The sequence below is a fragment of the Lipotes vexillifer genome, unplaced genomic scaffold, assembly GCF_000442215.2.
Source record: "Lipotes vexillifer unplaced genomic scaffold, Lipotes_vexillifer_v1.1 scaffold231, whole genome shotgun sequence".
Lineage (NCBI taxonomy): Eukaryota > Metazoa > Chordata > Mammalia > Artiodactyla > Lipotidae > Lipotes > Lipotes vexillifer.
Window position 1 is genome coordinate 398,331 of NW_006791822.1, and position 13,313 is coordinate 411,643.

Genomic DNA, 13,313 nt, shown 5'->3' on the forward strand with positions numbered 1-13,313 from the left:
TTGGAACTAAAAATAAACAATCATGTTTCTCACAACCTCAAACTTTATATTGCCTACACACAAAGACAAAAGCTGAGACAGTGGAAATTCATCACATGAATACTTTTACTTTTATCACATGAATACTAAATTACACAAATTTAATGATAGACTCCTTCACAGAAAAGGATAGTGATTGAGAATAACAAAGATTACAAGAGCCCTCACCCCACTCATGAGCATGTGGCCTGGGAGTCAGATGCGAGTCATGTGTCTGTTACTTGGGGACCTCGGTCCTCTGGAATGGAAGCATCCCACCACAAAGAGGGTGACTCTAGTGTGAGTCATTATTACAATGTGTCTCCTAAATGCAAGGAGCTACTTCACTGAAGGAAAGCAAATCTGGAAAGCTAAGTGGAAAACTGACTGGGACTTAAATGTCAACTGAATTCCAAAACTGTCTTAACTTCATCAGTTTTCCAAGAGTAATTCTGATTCAACTTTCAACTTTTCATTAACTCCAATGATACTCTACTACAATGAATTTGTTGAATTTACTGTTTATCCATCCCTTCTGAAAATAAAAACCTACCTGTAATGTGTATTTTCTAACATACAAACATCAGGGCTCAATTGCCCAAAATAAATTACCCAAATACACTGAGAAAAGGACAGAAAAATTATAAGCTTATAAACAGTGCCTGACATATATTAAATGGCAATAAATATTAACTATTACAATTAAAGAACAAGAAAAATAGCTTATAGAAAAATATTTAAAATAGGAGTTTACCAGTGGATAAACTTCATTTATCTTATAAAGCAGGAATACTCTCAGTTGATTTAACAGAGAAATATACGTAATTATTGCCCAACTTATAGCAAAGAAATTAAAAGGATACTAAAGATTCTAAATGATAAGCTACAATAGGTATAAAGAAGTTATCTGTTATTTTTATGACTTTCTTACTCATCATTTTGAAGACCAACATATCTTGGACTAGGAACAAGCATGACTCGAACATTTTCAAGCTTTCCCTTCACAATATGCATGAACTGATCAAGATGACTGGAAGGTGGTTTTGTAGTATAGGTTAAGAAAGCATCATCAAAGTTGATGCACAGAGTTTGAGGTTGGTAATGATTTCCAAAGGCCAAGCGTCCCTATAAAAAACAGATAAGAGATATTATGCCATACTATTTAGGCTGTATTTTTTTTTCTCAGCTGACCTAATAACAAGCATTTTCAAGCAACTACTAAATGATTCCACTTTAGCACTATATACTGTTTAAATTGCTCCACTGATCAATTTAGACTAGTGTTTAAAGAAATTTGAGCACTTGTGAATAAATAAATAGCCTTAAAGGTCTATACATTTGTGCTAAAATGGTATTGGTGTTGAAATAATTCTTTCACTTTATTAAGAATGGAACCCAAAGACCTCTACAAAATTACTTTCTTAAGTGAAAATTATATTTGCAAAAATAAAAGGTTCTGTTATTAACCCATGAAACAATTGTAGTGGAATTTACTTACTGTGCTCACATTGACCTTTATGACTGGAATAAGTGATCTCCATGAAGATGTGGGGTCTTGAGATTCTGTTTTTACTTTAACTCTGAGAAAAAAAACAAAAATTGACATATATGAGAAAAATTTAAGTACCTGAGAATACTGTTGACTTCCTCACAGTACACATTATTATTATTATTATTTTTTGGCTGTGTTGGGTCTTCGTTGCAGCGCGCAGGCTTTCTCTAGTTGTGGTGAGCAGGGGCTACTCTTTGTTGTGGTGTGCAGGCTTCTCACTGCAGTGGTTTCTCTTGTTGTGGAGCACAGGCTCTAGGCATGCGGGCTTCAGTAGTTGTGGCTCGCGGGCTCTAGAGCGCAGGCTCAGTAGTTGTGGCGCACAGGCTTAGCTGCTCTGCGGCATGTGGGATCTTCACGGACCAGGGATTGAACCCGTGTCCCCTGCATTGGCAGGCAGATTCTTAATCACTGCGCCACCAGAGAAGTCCCACAATACACATTATTAATACCAGTTATATCTTTCCAAATATATCTAATGACTGCTCAGTAAACAAAACAATGACCATCTAAGGGACACTAATATCCCTAAAATGTCTCCTAGAATGTACTCTATCACACACCAATTTTTATATAAGAAGCTATAACAAAAAAGTATATTTTCAGAATGACAAGCTTTAATGACAAAGTATAAACTATGATGTGCTGTCATTACATCTGTCATATGCCTATCACACTACATTATATCATTTTACAAGACAGCAAAAATTATAATTAAAACAAAAATTACCAAGATATAAGTTACTTAGATGTTTTAAGTGTTTTAAGCACCTCTGACAGTTCAGCTGATCCTTTTCCTTCCCTACCCGCACCACTCTGTGCCAAAATAATTTCCTCTCAATACAATGAAAAGGATAGACCAAGAGTAAGAAAAAAGGAATTGGCCATACACAAAGTACACAAAATTTAAGAAATGAAAAATTCACAGCAATTCACTAAAGATTTCATATGAAAACTCAAGGCATGTCTCTTCAATAACCCAATAACTCCTAAATCACACTTCTGGAGCCATATTTGTAAGATGGCCTTCAGTGCTTAAAACTAAATTCAAAACTAACCTCACTACCACCCCAACCTTTCTCTAACGTTCCCTGACTAAGCATGACTACTGCTTAAATTAGAAATTTGGATTCACTGTTGACTCATCCTTCTTATTTGTTCTCCACATCTAATTCATCACTCTCTTAAGGATTCATCTGCTTAAATGTATCTGGAATCCATCTCCTTCTCTTCCTTCCCCTTGCTAACAACCCAGTTGATGATCATCTCTTCCCTGAACTGTTACTATGTCCTTCTATCTGGTCTCCTTGCCTCCAGTCTTATCTCCCTTCAATCACAACACAACACTGCTGACCTGCGGTAAGGCCACATTTCTAACCCAGATCCTGCTAAACATTTTAGTCTAATTTATCCCCACCTCAAGTAATCCACTCCAGCCTCAGTAACAACTTCTCTATTGCATATGATGTTTCTTCTCCATGGTAGAACTTTCAACTCCTTCTCTGCTTAATTCATTCACCTTTAAGGTTCCTACCTTCCCGGATCCTTCTATGTGTGCCCAGAGAATTCTATTCTTGTCCCTGTTATATTTCTTGCACTAAAATTGCCTGCTAAGTGTTCTAACTCCCACAGTAGGCTGTAAATTCCCTCAAGATAGAACAGTTGTCATATTCTCAGTATCTCCAGTACCTCAAGCTCAGTGCCTGGGACATAATATGCACTAAATATTTAATTGAGAATAAACATCCTCATCATCTACTATAAAAAAAATAAAACTAGGGCTTCCCTGGTGGCGCAGTGGTTGAGAGTCTGCCTGCCGATGCAGGGGACACGGGTTCGTGCCCCGGTCCGGGAAGATTCCCACATGCTGTGGAGCGGCTAGGCCCGTGAGCCATGGCCGCTGAGCCTGTGCGTCTGGAGCCCGTGCTCCAAAACGGGAGAGGGCACAACAGTGAGATGCCCGCGTAACGCAATAAATAAATAAATAATAAATAAATAAATAAATAAATAAAACTATTATGTATACAAGGCTGGTTCAACATTCAATAATCAATTAACAGGCTAAAAGTGAAAAATCAAAGGATCATACCAACAGATACAGAAAAAGCATCTGACAAAATCCAATACCCATTCATGATTAAAACCTCTAGTTTTACTAACTAGGAATAGAGGGGAACTTCCTCAACTTGATAAAGAATATCAACCAACAAAAACCTACAGTTAACATGATACTTAACAATGAGAAACTAGAAGCTTTCCCACTAAGATCAGGTATGAAGCAAGATGTCCCCTCTCACCATTCTTTTCCAAATTCATACTAGAAGTTCTAGCTATTGCAATAAGACAAAAAAAGGAAATAAAATGTATACATATTGGGAAGGAAGAAATAAGACTTTCTTTGTTTGCAGCTGACACAATCATCTATGTTGAAAATCGGAAAGAACTGATCAAGAATACTCTTAGAACTAATGACTACAGCAAGATTGAAGGATACAAGGTTAGTAATATACAAGAGTCAATCACTTTCCTATATACCACCAATGAACAAGTGGAATTTGAAATTAAAAACATAATATCGTATATTAGCACCACAGAAAATGAAATAGGTACAAATTTAACAATTTTTCTACAAGATATACATGAGGAAAACTATAAAACTCTGATGAAAGATATTAAAGAGAACTAAATAACTAAAGAAACATTCCATGTTCATTGAAAGGAAGACTCAATACTGTCAAGATGTTGATTCTTCCCAACTTGATTTATAGATTCAATGTGATCCCTACCGAAACCCCTGGATATTGGCAAACTGATTCTAAAGTGTATATGGAGAGGCAAAAGACCCACAATAGCCAAGACAACACTGAAGGAGAAAAGCAAAGTTGCAGGACTGCCACTACCTGATTTCAAGACTTAAATGTAAGGCTACAGTAATCAACACACTGTGGTACTGGTGAAAGAAAACAAATAGGTCAGGCTTCCCTGGTGGCACAGTGGTTGAGAGTCCGCCTGCTGATGCAGGGGACACAGGTTCGTGCCCCGGTCCAGGAAGATCCCACATGCCGCGGAGCGGCTGGGCCCGTGAGCCATGGCCGCTGAGCCTGCACGTCCGGAGCCTGTGCTCCACAACAGGAGAGGCCACAACAGTGAGAGGCCCGCATACCGCAAAAAAAAACAGAAAAAAAAAACAAAAAGAAAACAAATAGGTCAATGAACTGGAACGGAGAGCCCAGAAACAGATAAAATAAAATAATATAATTGTATATGCACCTTAGCTATGTATATGTATGTATAGATTTATGTATGTGCATTCAAAAGAATAAAAAACAAATTGATAGTAGTAATCAACAAAGAAGGAAGTAGAACTGGTGAGAAGAATAGACCAGGACTGCTTTTTCACATTACATAATTCTGTATTATTTGAAATTTTTGAAGAATTATACACTTATTTGTGAGAATAAAAGTTTTAGTTAATCTACAAAGAAAGATTAGGCTGTGTTTAGGTAAACAGTGTTAATAATACTCTAATAAAAAGAGATTAATAAAATTCAAGTGTGACAATCAACCTTTCAATTTTGGACTGGGTTCTTGCTCTTCCATTTTCTCGTGTTTTATCATCTTCTTTCTTGGGTAGAATTATTGTTGGCTCCAAACCAAACAATTCTTGAAGACGTCCATAAAGATCCGAACGATTATACACATGAAATTCAAAGTCATTGACTGTGATGTATAATCTAGTTTCTGCCTTTGGATCTAAAGACATCAATTACAAAAAAAAAAAAAGTTTTTAGTCAACTTTTTAAAAACTTTAGTCAAAGTTTTAAGTCAAATCTTTTTTACAGCTTAAGTAACTCAAATGATTTCTTTTAAAACAGAAGTCTATGATAAAAGGGAATAATATTTTAAAAGCAATAAAACATGGGTAAAAGAAAGAAAAAAGCTAATTTACTACAGTATTTCAATTTATCTCTCTAAAAACAATATGAATTTCTACATTCTGGGTGTATAACAACAAAACTTAAAGATTGTATGCTAAGAACAGCACAATGCCAATTACAGAGTAAAACTTTACCCCAATATAGCCATAAGTGTATACTAAAATATAAATAGTAAATTGTTCAAAGCCTGTGCTCCACAACGGGAGAGGCCACAACAGTGAGAGGCCCGCGTACCGCAAAAACAAAACAAAACAAAACAAAAAACAAAAAAATACCCTAACTAAAATCATGTCACTCTCCTGTTCCCTAATTTTCTGATGGTCTCCTCTCTCATTGATACCAAGTTCCTTTAAAAGTGACCTATAGGGCTTCCCTGGTGGCGCAGTGGTTGAGAGTCCGCCTGCAGATGCAGGGGACACAGGTTCATGCCCCGGTCCGGGAAGATCTCACGTGCCGCGGAGCGGCTGGGCCCGTGAGCCATGGCCGCTGAGCCTGCGCGTCCGGAGCCTGTGCTCCGCAACGGGAGAGGCCACAGCAGTGAGAGGCCCGTGTACCGCAAAAAAATAAATTAATTAATTAAATAAATAAATAAACGTGACCTATAAAATCTTATAGGATCTGCACTCTTCTCCCCTTCCAGTCCTCCCTCCAATAAGCTGGCCCCCATTTTGGTTATAAACCAGAACCTGAACAACCAGGAAATGTCCTTCCCCCAGATAGTCACAATAACTCATCTCCTTAACTTGCTTCATGTTTCTGTTTAACCATCCCCTATCAATGAAGCCTCTTCCGACTTCCCTATGTACACAGCACCCTCCCTGCAAAACAGCACTCTCTACTCTACTGACCCTACTCTGATTTTCCTCAATGCCATATTTTCCTCACTCACTCCCTGATGCTACATATATTTACTCGCTAATTATCTGAATCCTTCCCAAGCAAGGATTCAGAATGAAGCAAGCTCTTTAAGAGAAAAAACTTGTTTTATTCATTATTGTATCTCGGGTGCCTAGAACAATTCTTAGTACATAGTAGGGCTCATTTGTACGAAAGAGGAACAGAGCATCTTACCACAAATCACACTCCTAAGTAAAACAAAAATATCCTAAAACAAATAGATCTAAGACTTTTTGGAAACCCAACATGTGGAAGCATAATACATGCAAAATAGGTTATTTTTCTATTCCCACTTTGATCTATACAAGTAGGAATTAATTATTATGCAATTCTTCAAGGTCATAAAGCAACTCAATCAAAATTTACCTCAAAACTCATTTAAGGCATTTGTTTTCAAATTTACTTTTGGAACACTTGATCATGATCCCTGAATACAAATGCCTTGATCGTCAGGAATATACTATAAAGGCCAGTGGATGAGCTACAGAAGGAGCAATGGGGAAAATCAAGAGCCTGGACTAGCTCCTAATTGGATCAGCAGTGATGAGTAAACAAATGATGACTGTATAAAAATGGAAACAGTATTACTCTCAATTTGATCTTCAACTTGCTGGACATGCACATCTGATTCTCTTCTTTCAATATAACCGATTCGAAAGAATATGGCTGCATTAACTTACTAAAGACAACAAGGTACAAAGATAAAGGTATTAATCTCTGAAAGTATTTTGGAAACACTGATAAACACTACATACTTAATACTAAAACACTGCAAGATCCTCTCAACAATCCCTACCCATTTTCCCAACTGTTTTTTTTTTTTGCATTATTTATTATTGATTGTCACCTCCCCCAACTAGAATGTAAACTCCATTAGAGATGATATTTTTCCTGTTGTATTCACTCTTCTATCCCTGGTGCCTAAAACAGTGCCTGGTATGTAGAAGGGGCTCAATAAATATGTTAAATCCTTAAACAGAAATTATAGATGGGCTTTTAAATTTTAAGTAAGATTGAACAAAATGCCTAGACCACTCTTTTCCTTCCAAAAATCACTTTAGAAAAATACTGAAGAAACAGTGAATCTATAAGCATTTTAAAAGCAGCTTTTGGTTTCATATTTTTAAATAGAGAGATTTAGCTGAGTTCACACTCAACTTCTTTGTTCTACTGCTTCTATTTGTTTCACGTGAATTACTAATATTCCAGCCAGCAAGCTATGTGATTAAACAGTAAATCAGATCTCCAAGCCTGGTTGATCTCCAAGCTTACATGGCCTTATTCTCTTCAGAGTCTTTGCCCAGGATCTTTTCTGTCAGTAATCCCAGCTTTCTGCCATCCCCAGGAATATTCCATATGGCAATTCCCTCTCCATCCGTCAACCCCTATCCCAACAAACACAGATGCAGAAAGGTGGCCCAAGAGCACACCCATAGAGACAGAAACATAGGAAAAAGCACATACACAGAGGTGAGCACACATATACAGAGGGGGGCATGTACTCATTTAAGCACTCAAACACAGAACCACTCACAAAGACAAACACATACATACATATACTCTCACACAGCCATACATGCAGATGCATGAATACAAGTACTACTGTACTAGCATATTCAGTACTCATAGCATCACCCTCACAGAGATAAGTATGTACATACAGAGCCCACATGCAGAGGTACCCCACACATAGACAGGGATACCTTCCCAGGTCAACAGGGCACACCCTCATAAATAAACACCTGCCCTAACAGATAGATGAGCACTCTACCAAAAGACAGATAGGTTTCAAAGGCATATATCTCTCACATATAGACATGTGAGTACATGCATGCATACCCACACACACACGTAACTAAGAAGGACCCTGTGAGAACTTCTCAGAATAGAGAGCCACCCATGTCCTCTGCCTGCCTTTTGTCTCTAGAAAAACTTTAGTCAAAGAATAAATTTAATCAAAGAAGTGAGAAAATGCAGAAAGAAAGGGAAAGACAAAATAATAATACTTTAGCCATTAAACAAAGTCAAGAACCTTTCGTTCTTCCTCAGGGACCACGGATAATATTCTAAGCCATGTCCTTTGAGCTGTTTTGCAGATACTGAAACCCCCATCAGGTGGAAGAAATTATCTGTATGCTGCCCACAAGCACGCAGACCCCAGACTGATTGGAACCAGAAGGCTGATGATGCTGACTCCCCATTACCTCACCACCAACCAATCAGAAGAATGTCCACAAGCTAATGACACTTTGCTCCTTGAACACTATAAGATTCCTCACTACCCACTCCAGGGTGGGACACACAGTCTTAAGGACATTAGCCCGTTGTGGCCCCCTTTACCTGGCAAAGCAATAAAGCTATTTCTACTTCACCCAAAACTCTGTCTCTGAGATTTAATCCAGCACCAGTGTACAGAGGCCTAATTTCAGCAACACACATATACAGCTTTTTTTGGGGGGAAAAAAGAAAGTTGGGGAATCCTACACTAGATTCTCCAGGAATTAGAAAAAGGCAGTAAATAAACAGTAGAAAGGATATAAGATTGGATTCCTGTAACATTATTTACAAATGCTGTGACCTAAGGCAAGTACCTTAACCACACTGAGCCTCATTTTTCTCATCTATAAAATGAGAATACCTCCACCTACCTGTAGGATTGTTGTATACCATAAATACTAGTTAGTTCCCTTGCCTTTGCAGGTCAAATCCTTACTAGTCATATAAATTATGTATTCACTTTTGATTTGTACTGAATTCTCTTCTTTTTAAATAATTTTTCGTTTCATAATGTGACATAATGTTCATCATAATAACAAAAGCAGCTCACCTCTATCGAACAGTTGCTATGTTCCAGGAACTGTTCTAGGCACTATACTCATATAATCTCATTTAATCCTCACAACAACCCTAGCAGTCAGAGCCCAAGATTATATAACTAGGAAGTAGACTAAAATCCAGGTCTCTAAATAGGTTCTTAACCACAAAATAAAATTACTTATCAATTATATTAATAAATGTAATGACTATTTCAAAAGCAAAAAAGTTATTAATCCCTGAAAACAGAAATGTACAAAATGGGTCCAGTTATTTCTTTGCATTTTGTAAAAAAAAAAAACTGATCAATAGTCAAAACTTAAATGTAGTATTTAATTGTTAAATTCTGGTAACACTAGATTTCTCACTGAGATTTAACTCTCCTGGAAATTTTAAAAGCAGTTTTTAGGTTTCATTCATTCTGATGATACTGGAAGTCAAACGGAAAACTTTATTTTATACATAATTTAAGAAAGGTATAATCAACTGGCTCTTTTAAATCTTCTCTCTACATTAACACTGCTCTACCCTTGAAGGCAGAAATCTTCTCTTTCTCATACTCCTGTCATCTAACATTCACATAATGGGCTTCCCAAACTCATTTTTAAATAAAATACCCAATAGATAGAAGTATAGACATAAAAGGCTCTTAACAAGCAGTTAATTTATGGAGAAAAAAAGTAAATGAATGTTGTAGAACAGCTTAAGTCTCCTAAGCAAACAGCTAATTGAGACTTCTTGTTTTCCAAAGGGAAATCGGGAAAAAGGCACTTATTTAATTATATAATTGGGACACATGTTATTTGCAGTAAAAAATCTAAAGTGCAGAAGTGCTGACAAAGCCTTGTAATACTTAGAATCGATACTTAGCACAAAGACAAAATAGTCTGCTGACCTTTCAAGAATTGTTCAGGGATTTTTATTTCCTTTATGTATTTAACAAACAAGATCTAGATGCTACAAATTTAAAAGTACTAGATTATATTAGGCTAAAACTTCTAAGCAACAAAATAAGAGAAAGGGACATACTTTACCATCATCCTTTCGCTTCTCAACAGCCCAAGAATTCCTCTGGATAAGAAGGATGCATGCCTAGTTTGTCAGACTAGTATGAATTTAAACACTATGATATATCACCACATATTAAGAGGCAACTGGCCCTGCTATTTATTTTCCAAAAGAATCCCTTAAAATTAAATATCCTAAAAATAAAGATTTTTGACTGATATCCTCATTAGGTGGCCTTTAGCCAACAACCATCTATAACAGATCACTAATTCGTGACCTAGGGCATATATATATATGTATTTTTTTGCAGTACGCGGGCCTCTCACTGCTGCGGCCTCTCCCGTCGCGGAGCACAGGCTCCGGATGTGCAGGCTCACGGGCCCAGCCTCTCCGCGGCACACGGGATCCTCCCGGACCGGGGCACGAACCTGTGTCCCCTGCATCGGCAGGCGGACTCTCAACCACTGCGCCACCAGGGAAGCCCCCTAGAGCATATTTTACAACAAACTCTATGGTAAAGGAATTAGATGTGTTTTGTTTTCTCTTTTTTAAAGGGTTAAACTGGACAAGTGACAACTTTAAATCTGCTCCTGGCTTAAATTATCCCAACCAAGCTCTATGGCATAGTAGTTTCAGCAGTTAACACACCTCTTTTCTCCTTATAGAGCAGCTCTAAAACTTCCTAATGAAAATCTTGGTCCTACCCACCAATGGGGCCTATCTCCTTGGAAGGCTAGTGGCCATGTATCTTCTCAGGCACATGCCCCAGTTAGGCTTCTAAATTTTCCACCAAGAAATATCAATCATCTCTACTTCCTGCTTGGTTAACTGTCAAAGCACATGGATCTTCCCTTAATCAGCAAGAAGTAATATCCAGAATGTAAGGTCTTGCTACTGAATATAGCTCACTATTTTAACCTATATTCCATAATATTGTCCAACTTTTTATCAAAAGCTTTACTTTGCAGCCTATTCATTCCTCTACACTATATTCTACTGATAAATTCTGTCCCTTATAAATGCTAGACTAATAATGTACTTAGACCAAACTGCTTATTCCTGCACTGTTATTTGGCATTGTGTCTTTACCTTTGAAGGGTGTAACTGTGAGCACATTGTTAAGAATGTTGTCCTTTACAACAAAGAATATCTTTTAAAAGCATATGGAAGGGAAACTTCTTTGACCATTCACCAAAGCTGCGCTATTCATGAGCACATACATTTAAATTTTTAAATGTAGGTAAAACTATGAGCAAATAATTAGAATTATAAAAGTGATAACTGATAAAGTCTACCAACTTTTAACATCACTGTAAAATGGAGGGGTGAGATCTTTTTTCTACTGCAAACCGCTGGCATAAAAAAAAAATGAGAAAGAACAATTTGGAAAAAATAATTTAAATGTTATTCAATATTAAGAAAAACATAAAATATCCAAAAATTATGATAATATTTCTATTCTACATTATGGACAATTACAGAGGGAGAGCAGAGACACAGATTTATGTTAACATTAAGAGTGACAAAAAGAATTCAAGACACAAAGAAATGACAGGGGAGAGCTAGTCAAGGAAGGGCTAATATGTGAGCTATTTATATTAGTCTTGGGTTATGCATCTCAAGTAGTGATTACATTTTGCTATATTATTTGAAATGAGCTAAGTTCGTATCACTCCCCTGCCCAAAAACCTTTCACAGCAGTGGCTGCCAGGTGTTCAATATCCTCCATAACACAGCTTCCAAATATCCCCTATTATTCCTTAACCTTATATTTACCACCAAATGGAGTTGTTAATTCCCAAACATCCGTTTTCCAACCTTATTGCCACTGGTCAAACCAGTTATTCCTTCTGAGCTACCCTCCCACCCACTCCGCCTCTGCATGACACAATCTTACTCACTGTCATCATCAAGCATGCTGCCTAAGAGATGGAACTTTCACAACAGCCCTCCATCTACCATCCTGCTTCTTGACCAATGGGCAGAACTTTCAACATCATCAGACCATGAACCAGCTGGGACCACACCAAGTGGTCCATACGAAAGTTGGTATGGACCAACTTTGAAGATGGTTCTGAAGATGGTTCTCAGTATTTTTCCTCAACACACACTCATTGCTCCATTTCTTCTTTAATTACAACTGTTTGTATGCATGTATTCCCTCAAGTGGATGTGGATAGCACCTCTTTTTTTTATCCCCCACTCCAACTTAACACAATGATCAGTAAAGTGAATTCAAAATAAAAATCTGTTCAATTAGGTAAAGATTTTTATCAAAAGTTACCTCTTTCCTAAAGAACTTGGGTCAGTTACTCTTGACCCTCATCCATGTGTTTTGGTGAATAGCAATCCACTTTAAGATGTTACATTTCATGATAAAATGAATTATTTTCTTCAAAAAAAAATAGAAGACTATAAACAATTTAGGATGGTATTCCCCGTGTCAAAGAAAATTCTGAAATGGGCAATCGCAGTAGGCTTAGTTTAAGTCCTGCAGTTGCCTCTGGATACTGCAAATGTCTTCATTCCTCCCCATAAGCGGCGATCAGTGTTTATCCATAAGAATCTCTAAGGAACCTTCTTAGGCCACATTTGACAAGGTTGTCTTATAAATATAAGAAGCACTAGACTGGAAGTTAGCAGAACTGGGTTTTTGTCCCGATTTTACCAGCTATAATCACAGTAGTTTCTGATTTTCCATCTGCCAAATGAGGGGTTTTGAGAACATTAATTGTTTCCAAATTGGTAACAGATTTTGAGAAAAATTGGTCGTTTCCTGTGTTCCTTGGAATCCTGGGGTAAAGAGCATGGGGTGGAGGTGCCCTAAGGCCAAATGGGCTTCCTCATCCCACCACCCCCTACAGCTTTATCAGTTCACATGAACATTTTAAAACACTAAAAAAAAAAAAAAAATTGGGAATAAAATTCCTAATATAAATATACAAATAGTTGTTTTTTTATCACAAACAAGCTATATAAATGAAGAGAACTTTTGTTTCAGCTCCATTGTAACCTTGTTAACAACAAAGCTTATGTTAACTAAACATGTAAAGAGAAAAAAAAAGATTAAGTCAAAACAGCAAGTCACC

General features: G+C 37.2%; 1 protein-coding gene across 1 annotated transcript in view; it reads right to left on the reverse strand.

The window, feature by feature from the left end:
- Positions 1–13,313, reverse strand: part of BLTP1 (bridge-like lipid transfer protein family member 1) — a 201,312-nt gene that overhangs the window by 172,635 nt on the left and 15,364 nt on the right. The window contains exons 5-7 of the mRNA XM_007464834.1: positions 5,134–5,320; positions 1,517–1,598; positions 950–1,143 (exon numbers count right to left, since the gene is read on the reverse strand). Of these exons, the coding sequence (XP_007464896.1) occupies positions 950–1,143; positions 1,517–1,598; positions 5,134–5,320 (463 nt within the window). The remainder of the gene's footprint in view (positions 1–949; positions 1,144–1,516; positions 1,599–5,133; positions 5,321–13,313) is intronic.